General features: G+C 44.6%; 1 protein-coding gene and 2 long non-coding RNA genes across 12 annotated transcripts in view; 2 read left to right on the top strand and 1 right to left on the bottom strand.

Annotated features, from left to right (window-relative positions):
* Positions 1-912: 912 nt before the first annotated feature.
* Positions 913-2,508, top strand: LOC107054373. Its single transcript, XR_001468572.4, has 2 exons — positions 913-1,120; positions 2,338-2,508. It is a non-coding gene; the product is annotated as an uncharacterized LOC107054373 (long non-coding RNA).
* On the bottom strand, positions 2,263-8,852 carry LOC101748787. Its single transcript, XR_211149.5, has 3 exons — positions 8,777-8,852; positions 4,207-4,387; positions 2,263-2,475 (listed from the first exon to the last, which is right to left on the bottom strand). It is a non-coding gene; the product is annotated as an uncharacterized LOC101748787 (long non-coding RNA).
* Positions 8,853-9,261: 409 nt separating this feature from the next.
* Positions 9,262-21,732, top strand: part of FOXJ3 (forkhead box J3) — a 37,884-nt gene continuing 25,413 nt past the window's right edge. For 5 of the 10 annotated variants that reach the window (XM_040650184.2, XM_015292866.4, XM_046903100.1 and 2 more), the window contains exon 1: positions 15,873-17,259. Coding sequence is in view for 2 of the 10 variants with exons in the window: in XM_004938093.5 (XP_004938150.4) it covers positions 9,547-9,588 (42 nt within the window). In the remaining 8 variants the exon portion in view is untranslated. Of the gene's footprint in view, positions 9,589-14,723; positions 14,808-15,872; positions 17,260-21,732 lie in introns of those variants that run through there. The other 5 variants (XM_004938093.5, XM_046903090.1, XM_046903093.1 and 2 more) reach the window with 4 other exon arrangements.

The following is a 21,732-nucleotide window of genomic DNA, read 5'->3' as shown; positions in this document are numbered from 1 at the left end:
CGGGGGTTGCAGACCGTGCCCATCCCACTCCCTCTGCACTGGGCTGGCGAGTCTCCAACGGCCACTGAAGTTTCACTGTCTGCTGAAACACAGCATGCTCGCATAAGGCTAGGGATGGCTGAATTATGAGGGGAATTCCAACTCATGTAGCCCTTCAGTTTGTGTTACTAGTCACATTTTTGTCAACTCACCAAATCTATTAAACATGTAGCTCTTTTATGTCTTAAAATGCATATTAATATAACACAACATGCTCATCTCCTTATGGCACTTTGCACTTTCCTGCAGTGGCCTGGATTTTCTCTCACTGTTGTTAAAAAGGGGCAGAAGCTAAAACAGAATGATAAGTGGAAGCCCTAAAGGGCTGTACCATTTACAGAACACCACACAGGCATGTGTTCATAATCTGTTGTGGCTAACGTTAAATAGTGTGAATAGTGTGAATTTGTTTTGCTGCATCCCTTCATGTTTAAAGAAATACTGATGCATGATCTTGGCTTAACACGCGTGAATTGCTGCTTGGTCTGCTCCCCTGCTGTGCGTATCTCTGAAATTTCTTACAGCTTTCTGTTGACAGTGTTGACTGTTGACAGTGCAACACAAAAGGCACTATTATTTGGCTACAGCAAAGCCTCTGCTGCTTTTTTTGTTTGTTTTTGTTTGTTTGTTTGTTTGTTTGTTTTCCCAGGGGATCTGCAATGTATGACATATGTCTATTGCAGATGTATCAGTTTCCTTCCTGTGATTGCATGGTCATCGGGCTTAAAGCCAAGTGCCACCTTTCCTAAGGTTTCTATGTCTAGACCTTTTTTTCAACTTCAGATTTACTTATCCTGCTTTTTAGCTGTATGTTCTCGACAGGTCTTCATTATGCAGTTCCGTCCACGTGCATTCTTCAGATCTCCAGCCTGTGACAGAAGCAGTCAGAACTGTCCCGCAGCATTTCCTCTGGAATCGGAGCCTCTCCTGCAGCCCTGGGAGCTCTCAACCGTTGCCTTCCTCGCACAGCCACAGCTCTGCCGCTGCCTGTTGAGAGCCTGACTGCAGCCGCCTGCAGCACCAGCTGGAAGAAGGCAATCCTGCGTGTGGGGAGCTCCGCCCGGGGACAAACGTCTCCACGGTACCGGAACCGCTGCGGAAGGGGTTGGGGGGGGTGGGGGGGGGTGGGGAGGGATAGTGAGAAAAGCCCGGGAGAGATAGCGAGGAAAGCGCGCAGTGAGCGCGCTCCAGGCACCCCGCTTGCCTTTCTCGGTTGCGGAACCGCCGCACCCTACCATTCCTACTGCCCGCAGCGCTGCCAGGACTTGGGGCGGATCGGCCTCGGCCCTGGATCAGCTATGGCTGCCAGGTCGGGAACCCCTCTTTCACGAGCTCACTTCTGTCAGTCCCGAATAGGAGAGGGCCATTCTGGAGGAATCAGTTCCCAGTTGTTCTTTAGCTGCTTGCAGCTTTCTGCTTCTGAACAGAGTCCCAGAACAGATTGTGAAGATGATGTACCCTGATAGTGATTTATGATGTAAAAATCCGAGGGCTTTTTGCCTCTGGAAATCAGCAGCTCTGCTGCTCATCTCTTTGGGATTGCTAAGCAATGCCTTTGGACTAGGACAAGGAGTTTGCACTTCTGCGAGGAAATGACTTGCTGCTGGACAGGAAGGGCATGGCAGGCAGGACCACTGCTGCTCAGCACCAGAGGCTGCAGATGGCATGGATGGTTTATCCCAGTGTTTGACTGACAGCTGGTTGCTTGCCAGGGACAAGTGAATGGCATGGCAGGAAGAGCAAATAGGTTCCCATGGCAACAGTCATCTGAGGTTAAAATGCTGACTGAGGCTTCCAGAGAAGATGAAATTTGATGAGAGGCTAAAACCCACAGCAGTGATGGAGTGACTCAGTCCATCAGCTCTGGGTTCCTGAGAAACTCTGCAAAGGCCCTAGCTATACAATTACCCAGGGGCTCACCCAAAGCCTGATCATGTCTGTCCTGAATGCCTGTCCTGAATCCACCTCCAGTTATTTCTGTTTCTGGGTCACCAAGAATACATCTGCATAGCCAGCAGAGGTTGATTGCAGTGTGGGCTGGCGTATCCACGCTAGTCTTCTATCACCAGCAAGGACAGCACCACATAGGCTGCAGAGCACACAGTATTGCAGATTCTCAGAGAAGGCTCTGCTGGCCAGTCCCCACTTCTTCACTGTCGTCACTTACAAAAGCCAACTGAGTAAAAAGACATGTCTACCATGCCTAGCAACAACAAAATAATGTTTTTATCTTTTAAAATGTTTTTAATGTTGTTATCTCTCCCACTCCCCGCTTTTTTTTTTTTTTTTTTTTTGTAGGAGTGAAGGCTTTGCAGTCTTCCTGTAAATCTTCTATCCAGGAAAACAGTTGGATTTCCATGTGTAGCTGCAGAATCCTGCCATGTTAAAATAGATTTCTGTTGCCATCTGGTGGATAACTGAAGAGGACCTGGAAAACTAGAATAAATATCTAGATTCACTCCCTCCCCAGCCCTGCTACTCTTTGAGAGGGGCTTATTCATCTGTATTTATTCCACAGTCTCTAATTCTTGCCATCGTTACAATTTTGTCACAGCTGAGAGGAATATGTTAGTGTTGTTGGTGTGAAATACGTGGTGTTGTTGGTTGAGGTGCAGCCTCAACAGGGCTGAGTACAGAGGGATGATCACTTCCCTGCTTCTACTGGCAAAACACTTTCTAATAAAAGCCAGGATGCCACTGGCCATCTTGAGCCAGCAGTGTGCCCAGATGGCCATGTTCAGCTGAGTGTCAACCAATACCCCCAGGTCCATTTCCTCTACACAGTCTTCCAGTCACTCTGCCCCAAGCCTGTAGTGCTGCCTGGGGTTGTTGTGGCCAAACTGCAGGACCTAGCACTTGGTCTTGTTGAACTTCATCCCACTGGCCTCAGCCCAGTGATCCAGTCTGTCCAGATCCCTCTGTAGGGCTTTCCTTCCCCCAGGCAGATCTACATTTCCTGCCAACTTGGTGTCATTTGCAAACAAAATGATCAGCTCTCTGATCATCCCTCTGTACTCAGCCCTAGTGAGGCCACATCTCGAGTACTGTGTTCAGTTTTGGGCCCCTCACTACAAGAATGCATGTGCAGAAAAGGGAAACAAAGCTGGTGAGGGGTCTGGAGCACAGGCCTCATGAGGAGCAACTGAGGGAGCTAGGATTGTTCAGTCTGGAGAACAGGAGGCTCAAGGGTGACCTTATTACTCTTTAGAACTACCTGAAGGGAGGTTGTGGTGAGGTGGGAGTCGGCCTCTTCTCTCATCTAACTAGCAGTAGGACTAGAGGGAATGGCCTCAAGTTGTGCCAGGGGATTTTCAGGTTGGACATTAGGGAATACTTCTCCAAGAGAGTGGTCAGGCACTGGAACAGGCTGCCCAGTGAGGTGGTGGAGTCACCATCTCTGGAGGTGTTCAAGAAATGGTCAGATGTTGTACTGAGGGACATGGTTTAGTGGGAAATATTGGTGATAGGTAGACGGTTGGAGTGGATGATCATAGAGGTCTTTTCCAATCTTGGTGATTCTATGATTCTGACTTACTGAGTGTGTTCTCAATGCCCTCATCCAGGTCATCAAAAAAGATACTGAACAGGACAGGCCTTGATATTGACCCCTGGGGAAACACCGCTCATCACCAGTCACCAGCTGGATTTAACTCCATTCACCACCACTCCCTGGGCCCGGCCATCCAGCCAGTTCTTTACTCAGCAAAGAGTGTATCTGTCCAAGTCCTCTTAGGGGCAGACATTTTGTGAAAGGCAAGATTCTCACATCAAATGGTTTGCCCTCATACATTTCTTAAATGGGCACTTCCTTTCATTGCAACTTCTGGTTGAGCCTGGCTTTAACCATAGTGTAGGAGTTATGGCAGCAAAAAATTCATCCTCTTTTCATTTCTTGGTATAGAATACTTCCCTGCCCATTCAAGGAGGGTACCAGACATAAAGACTGCACAGACAACTCGGAAGGCATTTTAATGGCATTTGACTGTAGTCTTCCTTCAGTATTTGCTCCCAGCTATATTTAGCTCCTTGCTCAAGCCCTGCTACTGTGCTTCCCTTCCATGCCAGCCTTTCTCCAGCCTGTGTTCCTTGCTCCAGTCTAGACACTTTTACCTGTTTCAACATCCAGCCTTAAGATCATCTTGCCTGAACTGTAACAAGCTGACTTACCACTAAGGCACAGATGACCTAGTGAATCCCTCACTCGAGTATTCCTGGAGGCAGGGATGACACATGACATCTTGTCACTCTCAGTAATTCCATCCAGGAAATCTCAGGAGAAGCAAGCCACACTCCAGCTCCATTTGGATGCTGGTGCTCCAGCATCATCTTCTTCCCCATGTGAAATGATCTGTGGAAGTGCAATGACCATCTCACAGTTGAACCTTTCCTTGCCACACAAATATAATCAAGACAACTTATTCAGAGAAGAACCTTGTGAGTTCAACAAATGCAAGTGTAGAATCCTGAGCCTCAGAAAAAATAACCACATGGTATCAGTAAAGATTATGGGCAGACCTACTAGAAAGAAGCTCTGCAGTGAAGGGCATAGGTGTCCTAGTGGACGAAGGTTAGCCATAAGCCAGCAGTGTGCCTTTGTGGCCAAGGAGCCCAGTTGCATCCTGGGATGCATTAAAAAGAACCTGGCCAGCAGGTTGAGGGAGGTGATCCTCCCCCTCTACCCTACCCTGGTAAAACCACATCTGGAATACTGTACCCAGTTCTGGGCACTCCAGTTCAAAAAAGATAGGGATCTTCTAGAAAGAGTCCAGGAGAGAGTTAAAAAGATGATAAATGGCCTGGAGCATCTCTCATACTAGGAAAGATGGAGATACCTGAGTCTGTTCAGCCTAGAGAAGACTAAGAGGGGATCTGAACAATGTTTATATAAAGTACAGGAGGTAATTGAATGAGGCCAGACTCTTTTCAGTGGTTTGCAGGAATAGGACAAGGAGCAATGACCAAGAACTTCAACATACGAAGTTCCATGTAAATATTTGGAAGAACAGTGAAGGTGACAGAGTACCAGAATACCCAGTGAGGTTGTAGAGCCTCCTTCTCTGGTGATGAAAAAACTCATTTGGATGCCTACTTGTGCAACCTACTTGGAACCTGCCTTAGCAGGGGTGTTGGACTTGGTGATCTCTACAGCTCCATTCCAACTCCTGCAATTCTGTGATTATCAAAGATGAAGTACAGGAAGAGTATAATTTCATCAAAAATCTCTGATGAACACCTTGAAAATTCACTGAGAATGACTAACACTGCCACTGAATCAGACTGATGCATTAATTTCACAAAAACAAGGTCAACCATCCCACTAAGTTCTATGTTTCTGTTGTTCATTTTTTTAATGTTTTAATAAAAATATTAAAGTGTTTTGTCCCTTTCCTAAATGTCATTTGAGACTATTATTATGACTGATATTATATGTATATGGAGCACTTCTAAGAGTTTTAATCTTTTACTATTAACTCTGATGCCTGGTTCTCAGGATGCAACAGCATGAACTGCCCATTAGTCTGAGCTATTGCAATCAGCTTTATACCCTGTCTGCATTTTCACACCATCTGCTTTTGAAGTGGTAGACTGTTAATCAGAGTTAGTGCACTTCAGTGTCTCTGTAGTGCAATGGCTCTTTGAAAAGGGACTTAAGGTAGTTCTACATTCAGTGTTTCACAGCAGGTTCTGTCCACACTTACAGGTAGAGTGTTTTCATAGCTGCCAGTCCTGAGACATGAAAACATAACTTTCCCTTCTTGGCACCATTGCCTAAAGTAGGGACCCAAACTTTAATACACAAAACAAGATTTTCCTTTAAGGACAGTTACTAATTGATCTTTTAAGTTATTCACTGAAACTAACTGAAACTTAAGAACATAATTCTGTCAATTCAAAACAGGAAGTAGCAGCACCTCTCAGAACTATTTTAACTCCATAGTGCTAACAAGCAAAAAAAAAAAAAAGGTAAAAATTAATTCAGTCAAGTAGGAAGACAGTCAGAACACACCTAAGCAACTTAACTGCTGAGTAAGAAGGTTATCTTTTTATATGTAACTTTTCAGAGGAGAATCAATTTGTAATCTGGTTATACATACGATGAGGCTATAGTAACAACACCTGTAACAGTGGCTCATCAGGCTTTAGGGCCCAAGCATCTCCTATTTATTATCAGTTTGTCTAACAATTAAAATGTCTCACTTGTGAGTACTTCATAATTCTTAATTAAGTAGCACTAAGTAAACCTTGGGATTCAAGAAATTATATTTATCATGGAAACATTTTCTTATGGAAAACTTTTTAGATGTTTCACACTGCAGGAAAAACAGAAAATGTATGTGAAACATATTCAGTTTATTCACTGACATCCCTGCAGTTTCTCTCTTCCTGAGAAAGTTCCTCCATCCCCAGCAGCCTGCTGTTCTTGTAGTCTTACAAGCACCTAAGTTACAGAGGAATCTATATTTAAGTGTTATTTATTTACAAGAAAGTACTTGTTGACTGCCATCTCTGACTTCACCCTCCAAACTTTTCAGCGTGAGCTGAAGCTCCAGAACAAGATTTCTTAGCATAACTTTCCCCTGCTAATCTGTCCAGAAGGCCCATTCAGAGCACATCTAAGCCACACGAAACCCATAGAAGCTGCTATGGGAGACAAAGCATAGAATCATAGAATGGCTTGAGTTGGAAAGGACCTCAAGGATCATCAAGCTCCATCCACCCTGCCACAGGCAGGGCTACCAACCTCCACATTTAATACTAGACCAGCCCGCCCAGGGCCACATCCAACCTAGCCTTGAACACCTGCAGGGACAGAGCATCCACAACCTCTCTGGGCAGCCTGTTCCAGTGCCTCATCACTCTCATAATAAAGAACTTTCCCCTGATATCCAACCTAAATATTCCTTCCTTCAACTTAAAACCATTTCCCCTTGTCCTGCTATTATCTACCCTTTCAAAGAGTTGGCTCCCCTCCTGTTTATACACTCCCTTTAGGTACTGGAAGGCTGCAAGGTCAGCACCCTCAGCATGTCCCATTTAAAACAATCTCCCCAGGCTGTGGGAGATCAGGATTCTGACTTCTCTCTCTCTGTTTTGCTTTCTGTCAGGTTCCACATTCTGATGCAATTAATTATTTTCCAGTATTTGTCATTTTGTATCTTGCTGGTATCTCCCATATACTGAATGAATGTCCTAAAGACCGAAGTTCATAATACATTTTCATACCCATGAATATTTAATCATAAAGAGAGTTTCAACACCAATCAACTTCAAAAAGCAACTACCTCCAGATACCCAAAGGTGGAAAATAACAGCATTTACCTAAGAAAGATATGCAACCACATCTCTCTTTAAAAAAGGGCAGACAAGAATCTCCTGCCCATGATCCTTGGGAATGAGCCCTCTCCTGCTCTAGTACCTACCTTCAGCAACTTTATCTGTCTGAAAGATTGAGGAAAAAGCAGGCAAGCCAGATTTAAACCTTTGCTATACAGCTACAAGAAGAATGAAACCCCCTTGCAAAGATATAAATAGTAGAGAACTCCTATAGAGTTCATGAAAATACAAGACCAAGTACAGGAGACTTGGTGTCCTTGTAGAGAGAAAGGTCATAGTACAACCTTATCTTTAAAAAGCATAACAGAACCAGAATGAAAAGAGACCAGAATGAAAAAAACAGAACCAGAAAGAAAATGCACTATTTAGGGAGAAAGCTTCAGCTGGAATGTGTATCTTATCAGATGTCAAAGAATCCAACAAGACCAAAACTGATAAGAAACCAGCCTTTGTTAGTTCAGTAGTCCACAGAACAACCAGCTTCAAAGCACATTAAAGTGCAGTTGTAGCCTGAAATGACTATTGCCACGGTGTGTGATGGCACAGAGCCTTTACAGCTGGACTCAAAGAAAAGAAAGGGCAAACCATCAGAGAAATCAGGGCTGGGGCTTTCCTCCTTTTCAAAAGGACTTTCTGTATTAAAAGCACAGCTGAAACTTCTGACAGTTTCAGGGAAGGGTTCACATAGTTATAGATACCCTTTGAAAGCAAGAGGCCTGTGCTTTTGTTGGTGGTGAGAGACAGATGGGCTTCTTTCCACCTGGAAAGCTCAATTACCTTTTCCCAGTACTAAAACTAAATTTTAGAGTAGGACCAATTCCTTTTTTTAATTTAAACCTGATAGATTATACTGGCATAGTATGTATGTTAAAGTATGTAAAACAGGTTCCCATTCTGAGAGCCCAAGTGGAACTTCTGTGTGAAAATGTTACCATTTCACTCTCTGAATTCATTTATGTCTGCTGAGCAAGTGACTAAGTTACACATAATGGCTTTACTTCCACCCATATGGAATCTATACAACCAAGGTAGGAAGACAGACACCATCTTCCCTTGTGTCATCACGACTCCTATGCTGTATGCCATGTGCTAATTAATTACGGAGCACGAGTTTGAGGGCCTAGTAACTCAGAAAGCGCTATTTCACTTCAGCGCGGGCACTGCCACTACAAACAACATGGAGCTCCTCCTCTGCCATCTTACTGCCTCTGCTCTCTACGAAGAGGAAGAAAAGAAGGGAGGGAAGGCGACTTTCTCCCGCACAGCCTCTACGCTGAGCGCGGCCGCGACAGCACACGACTCCGCCGCAGCCCCGCTGTTGGGCCCGGCTACTGCGGCGCGATAGCAAGGCCGCAGCTCCCAGCAGAGCTCGGTGCGGGGACAAAACACAGTAATTCGCTACCTCCCCAGCCAGCTCCCAGTAGCGCGCTCAGTTCCACTCGAGGACAAGCCTCCGCTCCGCCCCGCCCCATCCTGCCGGCCACCGTCCTTGCCGTGACATGCGCAGCGAGGCGAAGGAAGAGCGGCCAGTCTCTCCACGCATGCACCAGTCATTTTGCGAAGGACGACCGAACCCTCCTCAGGTCGCAGAGCTAACCGGAAGCTTTGAGCCCCAGAGAGGAAGTGACCCCTCTGCGCAATAACAAATAGCCCCGCTGCCCATGGCGCACTGTCTGGGTCTCTTTGAACGGCACCACAGCCCTTTGTGTGTCATTTGACTAATTAGCTGAAGACGACCAATAAGACCTCCTCTGCCTTCCTGTCAGGCCTTCTCTCGGACCGTGACCAACTGACAAAGCAAATTGTTCGCCTCTTGATGGATGGACGCAGGGGCCAATCAGAGAGAGAGCTGCGGGCTAGCCTTACCCCGCCTCCCTCCAGTGAGCTATGGAATGAAGGCGCTAGCTGGAGGGTGGGGGTGAAGTCGTTGCGCCAGGTGCCCCCAGAAGCTGCCTGCCCACCGCCGCTAGGTCCCAGGCTCAGGGACCTCCCGCGGGCGGTGCGTTCTCGCCCGTGACTTGCCCGTGGGATGCGACACGGGGCGAGATCGCACGGCTGCTGCGCGGCGCGCGGTGGCGCCTCTCGTTCTTAAGGTGGCTCCGGTGTGCGATGTTCTCGCCATCCCTCCGCGGGAGGTGTCAGGAAAAGCCTGCCGATGGGTGAGAGCTCTCCATGGGTAAACGGGTATTCCAGGATGGTCATGGCTTCATCCAGGTGCGTCTAGCTCTGTTAGGGTGTAGAGTTAGCTTGTAGAGTGCTGGGAACGAGGCCTCTGGTGTAGGGTGCAAAGTTACATAGCCTGTTGCACATGCTACCACGAAGAGAGAATGGATCTGCTTTGTGGGGAGTGATAACGGAGCTGGGTGCAGGAGAAGGAGGTATCTCCTAGTTTTAACCACCAGCAGGTAAGAGTCTGTTACACGAGGCTTCTTCCTGCAGAGGCATGGAGTTATTGTACGCAGCAAATGGCAGCTGGGGCCAAAGGAGTTGCGTTTGAAAGATGAAGCCAGTAAATACATCCCTAGGTGCTTGTCCAACCTTCACATGGCCTGATCTCCCAGCAGGTCCTGTTGGCATTGGTCAGAAATGCTGGGTTCAGAGCCATTTTAGTAATCAAGGTCCTGAATATGTATTTAAAGTTCTTGATTCTAAACTGCTGACTCTAGGCTCTTAACTGTTTAAGACTCATCATTATGTATGGGTACATGTAAAGAGGGTGTATATGTCGTTTCTACAAAATGGCATGAAAAAGGTTCAGGGAAGATAGCACTAGCAATAAAAGTACATTTCTATTTATATTTACATACAAAAATATCAGATCTTTTATTAAGTAAGAAGGTGTGGTTTTGGAAAAGGAAACAACCCTCAGGGGTGTTAGAATGCTATTATGCTAGGTTGCATATTATACATTTGCTAGATTGCTGAAGTGTGTGCTTATTACTGGTTGCAAATGGAAGGGAAGGAAATTTAGCCAGGACGTGAAAGGTAGTTCCTTTCCAAATATCATAAGTTTAATTGTCCTAACTGCCACAAAACAACGCCACCTTCTGCACTTTCATAGACATCAGAAGTACCAACCATCCCTGATCCATCTGTTAAAATTTATAGCAATGTCATAGGATCATAGAATGGCCTGGGTTGAAAAGGACCACAATGATCATCTAGTTTTAACCCCCCTGCCACAGTCAGGAACGCCAGCCACTAGACCAGGTTGCCCAGAGCCACATCCAGCCTGGCCTTGAATGCCTTCATGGATGGGGCATCCACAACCTCCTTGGGCAACCTGTTCCAGTGCGTTAACACCCTCTGTGTGAAAAACTTCCTCCTGGTATCTAACCTAAACCTCCCCTACCTTAGTTTAAAACCACTCCCCCCTGTCCTATCACTATCCATCCTCAGATATAGTCTTTCCCATTCCTGTTTATACACTCCCTTCAAATATTGGAAGACCATAATGAGGTTTCCCCAGAGCCTTCTCTAAGCTAAACAAGACCAGTTCCTTCAACCTTTATTCACAGGAGCGGTGCTCCAGCCCTCTGATCATCTTAATGGCCCTCTTCTGGACCCATTCTAAGAGCTCTGTGTCTTTCTTGTGCTGGGGACCCCAGGCCTGGACACAATACTCCAGATGGGGCCTCACAAAAGCTGAGTAGAGGGGGACAATCACCTCCCTTTCCCTGCTGGCCACTCCTCTTTTAATGCAGCATAGAACATAATTGGCCTTCCAGGCTGCAAGCACACACTTCTGGCTCATGTCCAGCTTCTTGTTTACCAGGACCCCCAAGTCCTTCTCTGCAGGGCTGCTCTCAAGGAGATCTTCCCCCAGTTTGCATAAATAAATACCTGGGATTGCCCCGACCCAAATGCAGCACCCTGCACTTGGCCTCATTAGGTTTTTATGAGCCCACTTCTCCAGCCTGTCCAGGTCCCTCTGGATGGCTTCCCTTCCCTCTAGTGTATTGACTGCACTGCTCAGCGTGGTGTCATCTGCAAACTTGCTGAGGATGCACTCGATGTCATTGTCTATGTCATTGATGAAGATGTTGAAGAGCACTGGTTCCAAGACCGACCCCCGAGGGACACCGCTTGTGACTGGCCTCCACCCTGAAACAGAACTTTTGGCTCACAATCCATGGCTGTGACTAGCCAACCAGTTCTTAATCCACCAAGCAGTCCATCCTCCAATTTAGAGAGAGAGATGTGGTGAGGGATCATGTCAAAGCATTTGCAGAAATCCAGATAGATGACAGCTGTCACCCTTCCCCTGTCCACCGATGCCATCAGTCCCTCATAGAAGGCCACCAGGTTGGTCAGGCACAGTCTGCCCTTGGTGAAGCCGTTCTGGCTGTCTCAGATCACCTCTTTGTCTTGTATGTGCCTTAACATAGCTTCTAGGAGGATCTGCTCCATGATCATCCCAGACACAGAGGTGAGGCTCACTGGTCTGTAGTTTCCCAGGTCTTCCTTTCTCCCTTTCTTAAAAATGGGAGTAATGTTTCCTTTTTTCCAGTCATGGGGGACTTCACCAGACAGCCATGATTTTTCAAATATGATGGAGAGCAACTCAATATATAGCAGACATTAACAATACAGTCATGGCATTTTTTTAAAATTATTATTATTTTAATCTGTCCTCCCATAATTTTAGCTTGGAGAAGTTTTGGGATGGCTCTTTTGGTTTTCCAAATACTAAATATGTTAATGGAGTCATGATCCATTAGTTTCTACCTGGTCTTCAGCAAAGCTGTTGACACTGTCTCCCGCAGTATTCTCCTGGAGAGGCTGGCAGCCCATGGCTTGAACAGGTATACTCTTTGCTGGGTAAAGAACTGGCTAGAGGGCCAGACCCAGAGGGTGGTGGTGAATGGAGTTAAATCCAGCTGGTGACTGGTGATGAGTGGTGCTCCCCAGCAGTCAGTACTGGGGGGGACAGCCTGTCCTGTTCAATATCTTTATTGATGACCTGGATGAGGCCTTTGAGCGCACCCTCAGTAAGTCTGCAGATGACACCAGGAAGTGTTGATCTGCCTGAGGATAGGAAGGCCCTACAGAGGGACCTGGACAGACAACATCACTGGACTGAAGCCAATGGGATGAAGTTCAACAAGACCAAGTGTTAGGTCCTGCACTTTGGCCACAACAACCCTAGGCAATGCTGCAGGCTTGGGGCAGAGTGGCTGGAAAACTGTGTGGAAGAAATGGACCTGGGGCTGTTGGTCAATGGTGTTTCTGTCTTGTTTCTTGAGTAATGAGGAGCCTATGCACAATATGAACACAAATCCTAGGTAGAGGAGGACTGTAGGGTTTGGTATGGAAATAGCAGGGTGTAATGAATATCACCTAGCTCTAAGAGGTGTCCTAAGGAATGGATGCCTAACTTAAGGAACGGATCCCCTTTTGGCTTGTCTGGGCCACACTGAGTAAAGAATTGTCTTGGACCACATGTATGTAGGTTGTTCTCCTATTTATTGCCATGGAAACTGCAAAAGATAAAATGAGCACAGCAATTCTGCTTGATAGAGCAAATTCACAGCTACAAAACAATATTTTTCGACATATTCACCACCATTAGCTATGTATTTGCATCAGCAATGAACAAGTGCCTGCATGCCGTGCTTGTCAAAACTTGCACCAGTAAAGGTGACCCACTGTTGCCAGTGCTGAAATGCACCACCTACTGCCTCACTGTGCTCACATCCACTGTTTGGTCTCCATTAACTTTCAGCATTAATGAATGTCAGTGAGTGCTTTTATTTCCGCATGGAGGAATTAAATGACACACTTTTGCTTCATACAAACTTCCATGTCAGACACCATTCTGTCAGACTTCCCCTCTGCTGCCATCTGTTGCACAGCAACAAAATCTGATTGAGTATTGTTAGGATGGTTCAGCCACTGTTGCCATACTGCCAACATCCACCTTTGACATCAACGTAATAAAATAGGAGGCATTACTTCTGGAGCAGCTCTCATAAAATATATACTATAGTTAATGTATATAAGTAGCAAAACATTTTAGTGTATAATATTTTTATTAAAGTGACTTTTTTAAAGAAGAGAGAAAGCAACAAAAACATAAAGCTAGTGGGATATTTGACCTTGTTTTTGTGAAACTAAAGCATCAGTCTGGTTCAGTGGCAGTGGTTGCAATTCTTCATGAGGTCTCAAAGTGCTAATCAGAGAATTTTTATGAAGTTTTACTCTTCCTGTTCTTCATCCTTGACAGCAGTTGCTCACAAATGTGTGTACTGCCAAAAGTAATGACATGAATAAAGTACGACTGTGAAGCAAGGGATATTTTTCTCTTATAAAATTCTGGTAAAAAGACACAATCAGATTTCTGAGTTGAATATCTGATGACAACTCTATACATTCAATTTGAAAAATGTATTTATGCTGAATGAAAATAGAGTTGCAAATATACAGAAAAAAATTGGAAAAAAAAACATCGATCTTGAAACCTGTTCTCAAATTCCTGTATCAAAACTGAAAGCATGGCTGCTTTCATATTTTTCTGTTCACAGGTCTGTGTTTAGGCAATGTATCAAAATGCAGAAAATTATTTGCCATAACTTGAGTTGGCACTGTACTATGCCCTCTGGGTGCCCTGATTTCAGCTCAGGAAGCATTAATAGCACACTGATGGTTTGGTTGTTGCTGAACAATGGGTGCGTTCCTGGGGCAGGGCAGAGCTGCTGGAGTGATTGTGAGGAGCAGGGGGTGGCTGCAGGATGGGCTGTGCCTGGATGCAGGTTGGACATGCCTGTCCTAAGGGCAGGCAGAAAGAAAAGAGTGTAGGAGCTCAGGTGTTTACCCAGAGCTGGAGTGAGACTGTAGAAAAAAAAACAGAATGGGACAGGGCTCTGCCATGGCCTGTGGAGGTAAGAGGGAAGACACGGGTGTTGGCCATGGTAATGAATGGGAAAACTATAAAGTGATCTGTAATGAGAGGGTAATATGGGTAAAGGGACAAGAAATCCTCCTTGATGGAGAGTAGATAATAGCACTGGGAAATGAGCTACTGCCTGGGCTGCTGGCATAAAAGCAAAACAAAGATTTGGTTTGGGAGAAGAGCACAAGCTCCCTGACAGAATGGAGGTTGTGTGTTAATTCCTGTGAATGTTCATTCTGAAATGAAGGCATGGGAGTTTGGCACAGATTTTGGCCTGTAGATAGAATGCAAGGAGTCTCTAGCAGATACAAGAATAAACTAAGCTCTGCAACAGCAAGTCTCACAACAGTTCCTCTACCACCGTAACAGTTCTCATATTAAAGTTCACGGAAGATAAAATTTACTCAAAAAATGCAGTTTTTCCCTTACTCACGTTTAGTGTCTCCATGCCTTATAGCAGTGTCAGTGTTCAGAGAGATGCAAACATGAAGCTAGCTGTGGAAAGAAGAGATTATAAAATACAGTGAATCTTTCATATAAGGTAAGGAACCTGAGGCTGCTACATGTCTGTACATTTCAGATGTCTGTGTGGTAGTGGTCTGCCTACATCACTGGCCTTCAATTAAGGGGGATCCCCTTAATTGAACAATTGCTGTTCTTTCTCCCACATGCATTTTGGAGTATTTGCTCTATTATATAATTTACTTCACTGGAAAGTCTCCTTTAATTTTCTAAAATAATGGATAGTTGTCTTAGCCTGTGTCTCCAAAATGAGCTTTGCAACATACCAACACAAAACTCACAATTTTAGCCAGCTAGGTGAAAATGAGACGACATTGTATGTAATTCACAGGGTTTTATGTATGTTTTTAGCTGGTTGTAACATATTGGAGGGGCAGCAACAAGACTTTTAAAAGGGTTGTGGATGCCTCTTAAAATTCAAGGATATTAATGTAATAGGTTATTAACAAATACATAGTGTGAGGGAAGATTATTAGAAATGAAGAATGGAATTTTCAGGGGGGTAGGAGCAGACCTGGTGTCTGGGCAGGAGCATGACAGTTATTTCATGACTGGGGGGTATAATGACATTTCTGCCAAAAAGATGATGGGGAGCGGCCCACCCAAGGCAGCAGGTCATTTGCGAGAGGTATGGAGGCTAGTAGCTGGTGACTGTCAGGTGGGTGGGATGAGTCGTGTCCTAAAGCTGGAGCAGATGAACACTGTCTGGATGAGTGACAGTTATGCAGGGGCCTCAACAGCTGTCCCAGTAGTCTGGGAGATGCAACAAGAAGCTTCCTCTGTCAGTGTCCCAAGGGCCTAGGGTCCAACGACCTGCAGGTATCTCTGGGGCAAAGCAAGGGCCCGGGTTGGAACGACGATGTTGGAGTAGGCCGAGGCTTGGGTTGCCAGCGGGGATCCCCATCCTGTGAGCAACCAGGTTCCTCAGGCAAAACTGCACTCAGTTCTCTCCGAACAGCGAGTGTGGGCACGCACACAGCGGCTACAGCAGCCCCAGCCCGGTGCCTCCTTAACCCGGGGAGGCGGGGGTGGCAGCGGCCGAGGGGAGCTGAGGGGGGCGGGGCGGAGGCTGGGGAGGAGTCGAGGCCTGCAGTAGAGCCGCAGCCCGGAGCAGCAGCTGTGGGAGCGGCGGGGCCTGGAGAGATTCAGCGCCATTCGGCTGGGGCCCCCCGGAGCCCGGGGAGCCCTCTGGGGACGAAGCTGAGGCACAGCAGAAGGCGGTGGAGGCGACTGCTCTGTTTCGCGAGCCGCTGTGGCCTCCCGTGGTAGCCGGGCCCGGGCAAGAGGAGCTGGGGCCTGGGGGGAAGCCAGGGACGGCGTCCGGGCAGCCGGGGTGGGGGAACACCCCCGTAGCCTGCTGGGGTGGGAGAGAGACTGCCCGCCTGCTCCATCCGCAGCCGGGAGGGAAGCACCTGGTTCAGGCAGACCCTGCTTGCAGCCGGAGCACCCGGCGGGCCCTTGTCGAGGGCGGACCCGCTGGCCCCTTCCACGCTAACTAGCTAAGGGGAATCTAGTACTGGCCCCTAACCCCGCTAACTAACTGAGAGTGGGCACAGGGCACAGCACCGAATCCTGATAGAGAAGCAAATCTACTCTTCCACGAAGTGGAAGAGAATCTCCTGAAAGTCCTTTGATACCTATGTAGGTGAGAGGGATCCTCTTTTCCCCAGTTTCTGAGGGTTAGCGAGAATAACCCTGAGTGCCTACTCCTTACTACGTAGCTGCTGGGTGAGGAAATACTTTCCTCAAGTGAGGAGCCAGCCCTTAACAAGCTCTTTCCTAGACCAGATAGTAAACAGGGAGCCTTGACAGAATAATCCTCATATGCTCAAGAGAGGCAGTTTCCAAAATAGAAATAAGCAGGAGCTCCAGATAATTACCTGGTAATTTTAATTATTTACATCTGGTCAATAGACAGCAGAGAAAGTAAAACAAGGGAGAGGAAAGCACTAAAAGATTTGGATACTCTTCTTCCCTTTTCCAGTTGCTGTCTGCCAGTGTTTTTACGCAGTTTTTACTGATACTATCCATAGAATTGACAAGAATTCTTTCAGAGAAAGAGATCTGCCCACCCTTAAGGACAAGGTGCATCTAGAGGAAAAAGAAGAGAGGCTTTCAGGTAGGGAGATTATTTAAGATCAGTATCCCCAATCTGGCAGTCAGTGAGGAAAAGAAAAGGCTTTCTCCCATGGGATACAGTACTTAGCTGCCAGAAGTGAGAGAGGATCTCCATCCAGGGATAAAAACAGCAGTTTCAGGGGAGTGAAGATCCCAAGTGGATTGTTTTAATACTCAAGATTCTGATTTCGTTCACAATCCCCTGGCTCTTGAAGTCTTTCTTGAAGAAGCTCTTGGAATAGCTGTCAGCAAGACTCTCTGAGAATGGCTCTCAGAGAAGTGTGAAGAACAGCACCCCCAGAAACCAACACTGAAGACAATCCGACTCCCTCCTGAAAAATCTTCCAGACAGAGTGAGTGACTGCACTGTATTGCCTTCTATTCCTATTGGTCCTTCCCTTTTGCCTATCATCCTTATTTTCAACATCTCTTTTCTCACTGTATCTGCTTTTCTTTTAATCTTTTTTTTTTCTTCTCCTTTTGTTTCTAAACCTCTCTCAAGCCTTTTTGTGTGCATCTTTCTCGTTTGGCAATCTCTTACGCTATATGGAATAGATCTGATTCTTTCATTGTTTAGTTTTCTTGGATACCTTAACCCTATCAATTGTAAGAAACCTTTGTCCTCTTCCGTATTCTTTTTTGCAATGCTGTATTCATCTAGGCTCAGCCTTTAATCATCACTGGCATGAAATTATTTTTTGCCATTTAGACATCTTTGAGAAGGATTATGTTGTCCAAAAAAAAAAAAAAAAGCATTCTGGAGACACAAATGGTGAGTTGTAGTGCTACTGTTCAAGGATGCACCCATGGGGTTGAAGTGTCAGTTCTCCATTTGTGTACTACTGTGTGAATAACTGTGGGAATGAAGTAATTGTGGGCTGCATACTGTACTGTGCCTGGAAGCTGAACATACAGATCTCAGAGCTAGTACTTTGGGATGCATGTCCTATTGTACCTCGAGACTGTAGGATGAATTCTGGTGAGTGCCCTTGAGGGTGGGTTCTGTTGTGCTTGGGCTCTGCGAATAATGCTAGTGGAACCTGCTCTGAAAGCCAAAATAAGCCATTCTGTAGTCTTCCTGTGTGTTTTATGCTGTGTTCGGGAGCTAGGAATGGGAATGGTAATATTGATGCTGTGGTGAGCCAAGATAGTTGCTTTCTGTAGATGAGACAGTTAATTCTAGTCTCAAATAAGTATTCTCACACTAAAATGATTTCCTAAAAAAGCAAGTTTAAGAGAGAATTAATCTCAAATGAAACCACAGCAGATTTCTGTGGGAGAAGAATCAAGTCTAAGGATATCTCATCTGAGATATGTTTGTGTTCTGCAGCGAGGAAATCCATGATCAAAGGGCACTTGACCAGGACAGGACAGGAACCCTTTCAGAATCTATTTGGGATCATCGTGGTTAACAGGGAGTCCATGAAGAAAAAACTTGGTGTAATTTGTCAATAAGATGAAACTGAAAATGCCTCCAGGTTCATCCAGAGTGATTCCCAATTTATGCTAAAAATTTTGACAGTTATCCTTAACTTGAGAAGATGCCCCTTTCTAAGGGCAGACTGAATCAAGAAGCATATGCATGTTTTGTGGATATTGTTAGATGCTCTCCTACCTGTTGTCCTCTAGTTATGCAATCAACCTGCTCTGAGTACAGCGTTATCTAGTGCAAGGAAAGAGATAACTGGGGCATTTTGGCCTTTGTATGTTTGGGGAGGGAGGGGGGGTAACAGACTTTCCATACTCTGAAGGTTAATTTACCTTGCTCTACACACATCATCACAGTAATGACTTGACATTTTTCAAGTGCTTTTGGCTCTGATGGGTGCCAGAGCACTTTACAGAAGGTATACATGCCATATGAAAATTTGCTCTCTCAGTGTTTTTTTTTTCTTGTATATAAAATGCTTTTTTTCCCTCTTAGTTATGATGTTAAGGATTAAGGTTTTTTAATTTTCTGTCAGAGCTTTAAATATTCATGACAGGCATCCAGGGTTGAAAGTCATATGTGTTAGTGTAATTGTTTGCTATTTATTTGTTAATTGCTGACAGGGCATTCAGTGCTGACTCAGATACACAAACTTAAGACAATCTCTGCTCTGAAAATTTCATAGTCTAAAACACAACTGTACTAAAGTCAGGATATACTGATACATTCAAAGAAGAGAATGATTTTTAGAGAGCATAGATTTTCAGTGACAATATTGGTGCATGTATCAAATGTTTATCACTGCCTAAATGTAGCTTTTTCTGAGGTGGAACACTGCAGCTTTTCTGCATCATTTATTTTTTACAAAAGTATCTAAAAGAAAAGTGATGAATACTGTTTATTGAAATAAAAGTGCAAGGTACTATACAGATGCATTTGACTGAAAGTGCTATGTCTTTGAGAGTTGACATTAAGAATATTAAAATCAAACACCTAAAATTGGACTTCTAAAGCCACTTAGATACCTAAGTAAATAGCCAAATTTTCATGAGTAAGTGCTTCAGCAGAAGCAACAAAGATATAAGTATTTTAGTACAGAGACTCTTAGATGTGTGTATGGATTTGTACATATGAATTTAGTCATTCATGTTTCCAAAAGTTGACTTTATAGTTGAAGCAGTATAGTTCTGCCCTGTGTGCACTCTATATATATTTGAGAATTGAGTGTATGTCAGGCCCTAAGGTAAAAATGAAATAAGAAAGTCTGGAGAGTTATGGGGAAAGGATTACATTACTGAAGGATTAGAAGGTTGTATTAATATTTAAGTATGTATTCTGTAAGTTCCTTGGGTTTTATCTTGAAATCTATAGGCAAGTGTGTAGGGTCAAATGAGGAGTCTGTTTCAGATGAAACAGAATAAACAATTTAAGGGGTTTTGATATTGCTTCCCCATTCAAGATGTGATTTTGACAAATGCAGTACTTTTATTGGAAAAAATAATAATAAAAAAGAATAGAGCTGAATTCTGCGTGTGTCTCTGGAGAAGTTTTTTCTTAATCTAGAGGTACTGGTATCTTTGCATCCTCCCCTAAATGTCAGCTGACCTTTATGTAGTGGGAGATTCAGTCTGCGTCACAGTTTGGATCTTTGGCCCTTCAAGTGTCAGAAGGGAAATATGATTAATGGCAACTGTGATATGGACAGTTGTCCCTCAAGAGCAAGGCTGAGATGATTATCTCATTTTAGACAGTCGTCAGACAGGAATTGCATCTCTGTCATTTTCAACCAAAAGATGAAATGCTTTTGGACTCATTTTTCCATTTGCTTTTCCCAGTCTTGGAACTGTAACCAATGATGTTCACATAGAACTCTGTGTTTTGTAGTACTTAATTTGCAGAAACTGTTGCTGTATGATGTGTCAGAATTGAAAGTTTAATTACAAAAATAAATAAAATGTTTCTAGAAGAATATTTCTGGAAGACGCCTTTGAAAATGAGAGTAGTGTCCAGGTTAATGGATAGCCTAAAATGTCTGAACTCCACTTGTGTTAACTCTGAAACCTAAAGAAAAGCATTTAAACCACTATCTTGCTGGCTGTTCTTGTTATTTCAGCAAGACTATACAGATGATGTGTCCTACAAGGATGATAAGTGCTTGGTAGTTGGCGTCAATGTTGCTACCTGTTCTGCTGTTGATACGTCCCGCTTCCTTCTAAAGGATATATGATGAACACAAAAATCTCTTGTGTACTTCTTCTCTGTCCTTAGTTTTTCATATTTCAGAGCAGCCTGTGTTACTGAGAGAAGGCAAAGAATGCTGTTAACGAATTGGAAAATGTTCAGTTTACATTTGAAAAGAAACATGGAATATTGAAACATTCTCAGTATTTCTGAAGGCCCTGCAGCAGACTTCAGGACCCACTTACTGTGGTGGCCTGTAGTGTTTAACCAAGATTTGGGTTGTTTTATCCTTCTGTCTTTGACCTGTCTTGCCCCCTTCCCCATCCTAAAATGAACGCCAGAGTTAGTATCTTAGAGGTAGAAGGTGTATGGATTCTGCAAGCTGCTGACCATTGTGAACCCTTTCCCAAATCCCATCACTGGCTTCTTTTCATCATGCCATAGTCAGATTGTTCTTCACCTTTAAGGCCCAGCGTGCTTCCACCCTTCCTACTTCTTTAATCTCATTTCCTCCTGCACCTCACTGTTCCTCCCAGTTCTCTCTGTACTGCTCTTTGCATCTTATTTTCCTTACTGTCCCTTTGTCATTCTGTCCCGTGGCTCCATAAACCTAAAATGCATCTTGTCTCTTTATAAGGCAAGCATTTCTAAGATGCTTTATTGTCAACAGTTCTTTCTTTACCTATTTCATAGGCCTTATTTCCACACTTGCATTTTGACCTTTTTGTCTTTCATTAGATAGTATACTTGTGGACACAAAACGTTGTGGGTGGTTGGTTGGTTTTTGTTTATTTGTTTCTTTGTTTGTCAGCAGTTAAGTCAAGAAGCCTGCTTTTATACAAATATGAAATAAAAGGAATTTTCTTCCTCTGAAGATATGCAGGTCATCCATGCTGAAGAATGACTCTTAGTATTCAGACTTGTTTATTCTCCACCTTACCTTCTCCACTCTCCACTAACTCAAGAATAACTAGATTTTAGCTGGTTAGAATGGAAAAACCCTTGGATTTACAGTCTCTGGTTGCTTCCGGCATATCAGGATCTTGGTTTTGAATTGAGGTACAGTAGAAACTGAGTAATGAGGGAGAGATGAGGAGTGAGAGCTTTTATACCTCAAGGAAAAAGTATTTGCTGTTTTTTTTTTAACATTACCAATTCAGAATTTTTTATGCTCCTTACTGTGTAAAGGCTGTGGGTGATTATAGTGGAAATATGT

The sequence above is a fragment of the Gallus gallus genome, chromosome 1 (assembly GCF_016699485.2).
Source record: "Gallus gallus isolate bGalGal1 chromosome 1, bGalGal1.mat.broiler.GRCg7b, whole genome shotgun sequence".
Lineage (NCBI taxonomy): Eukaryota > Metazoa > Chordata > Aves > Galliformes > Phasianidae > Gallus > Gallus gallus.
Note: the sequence above shows the minus strand (reverse complement) of the source record. Positions and strands in the feature narration are given on the sequence as shown.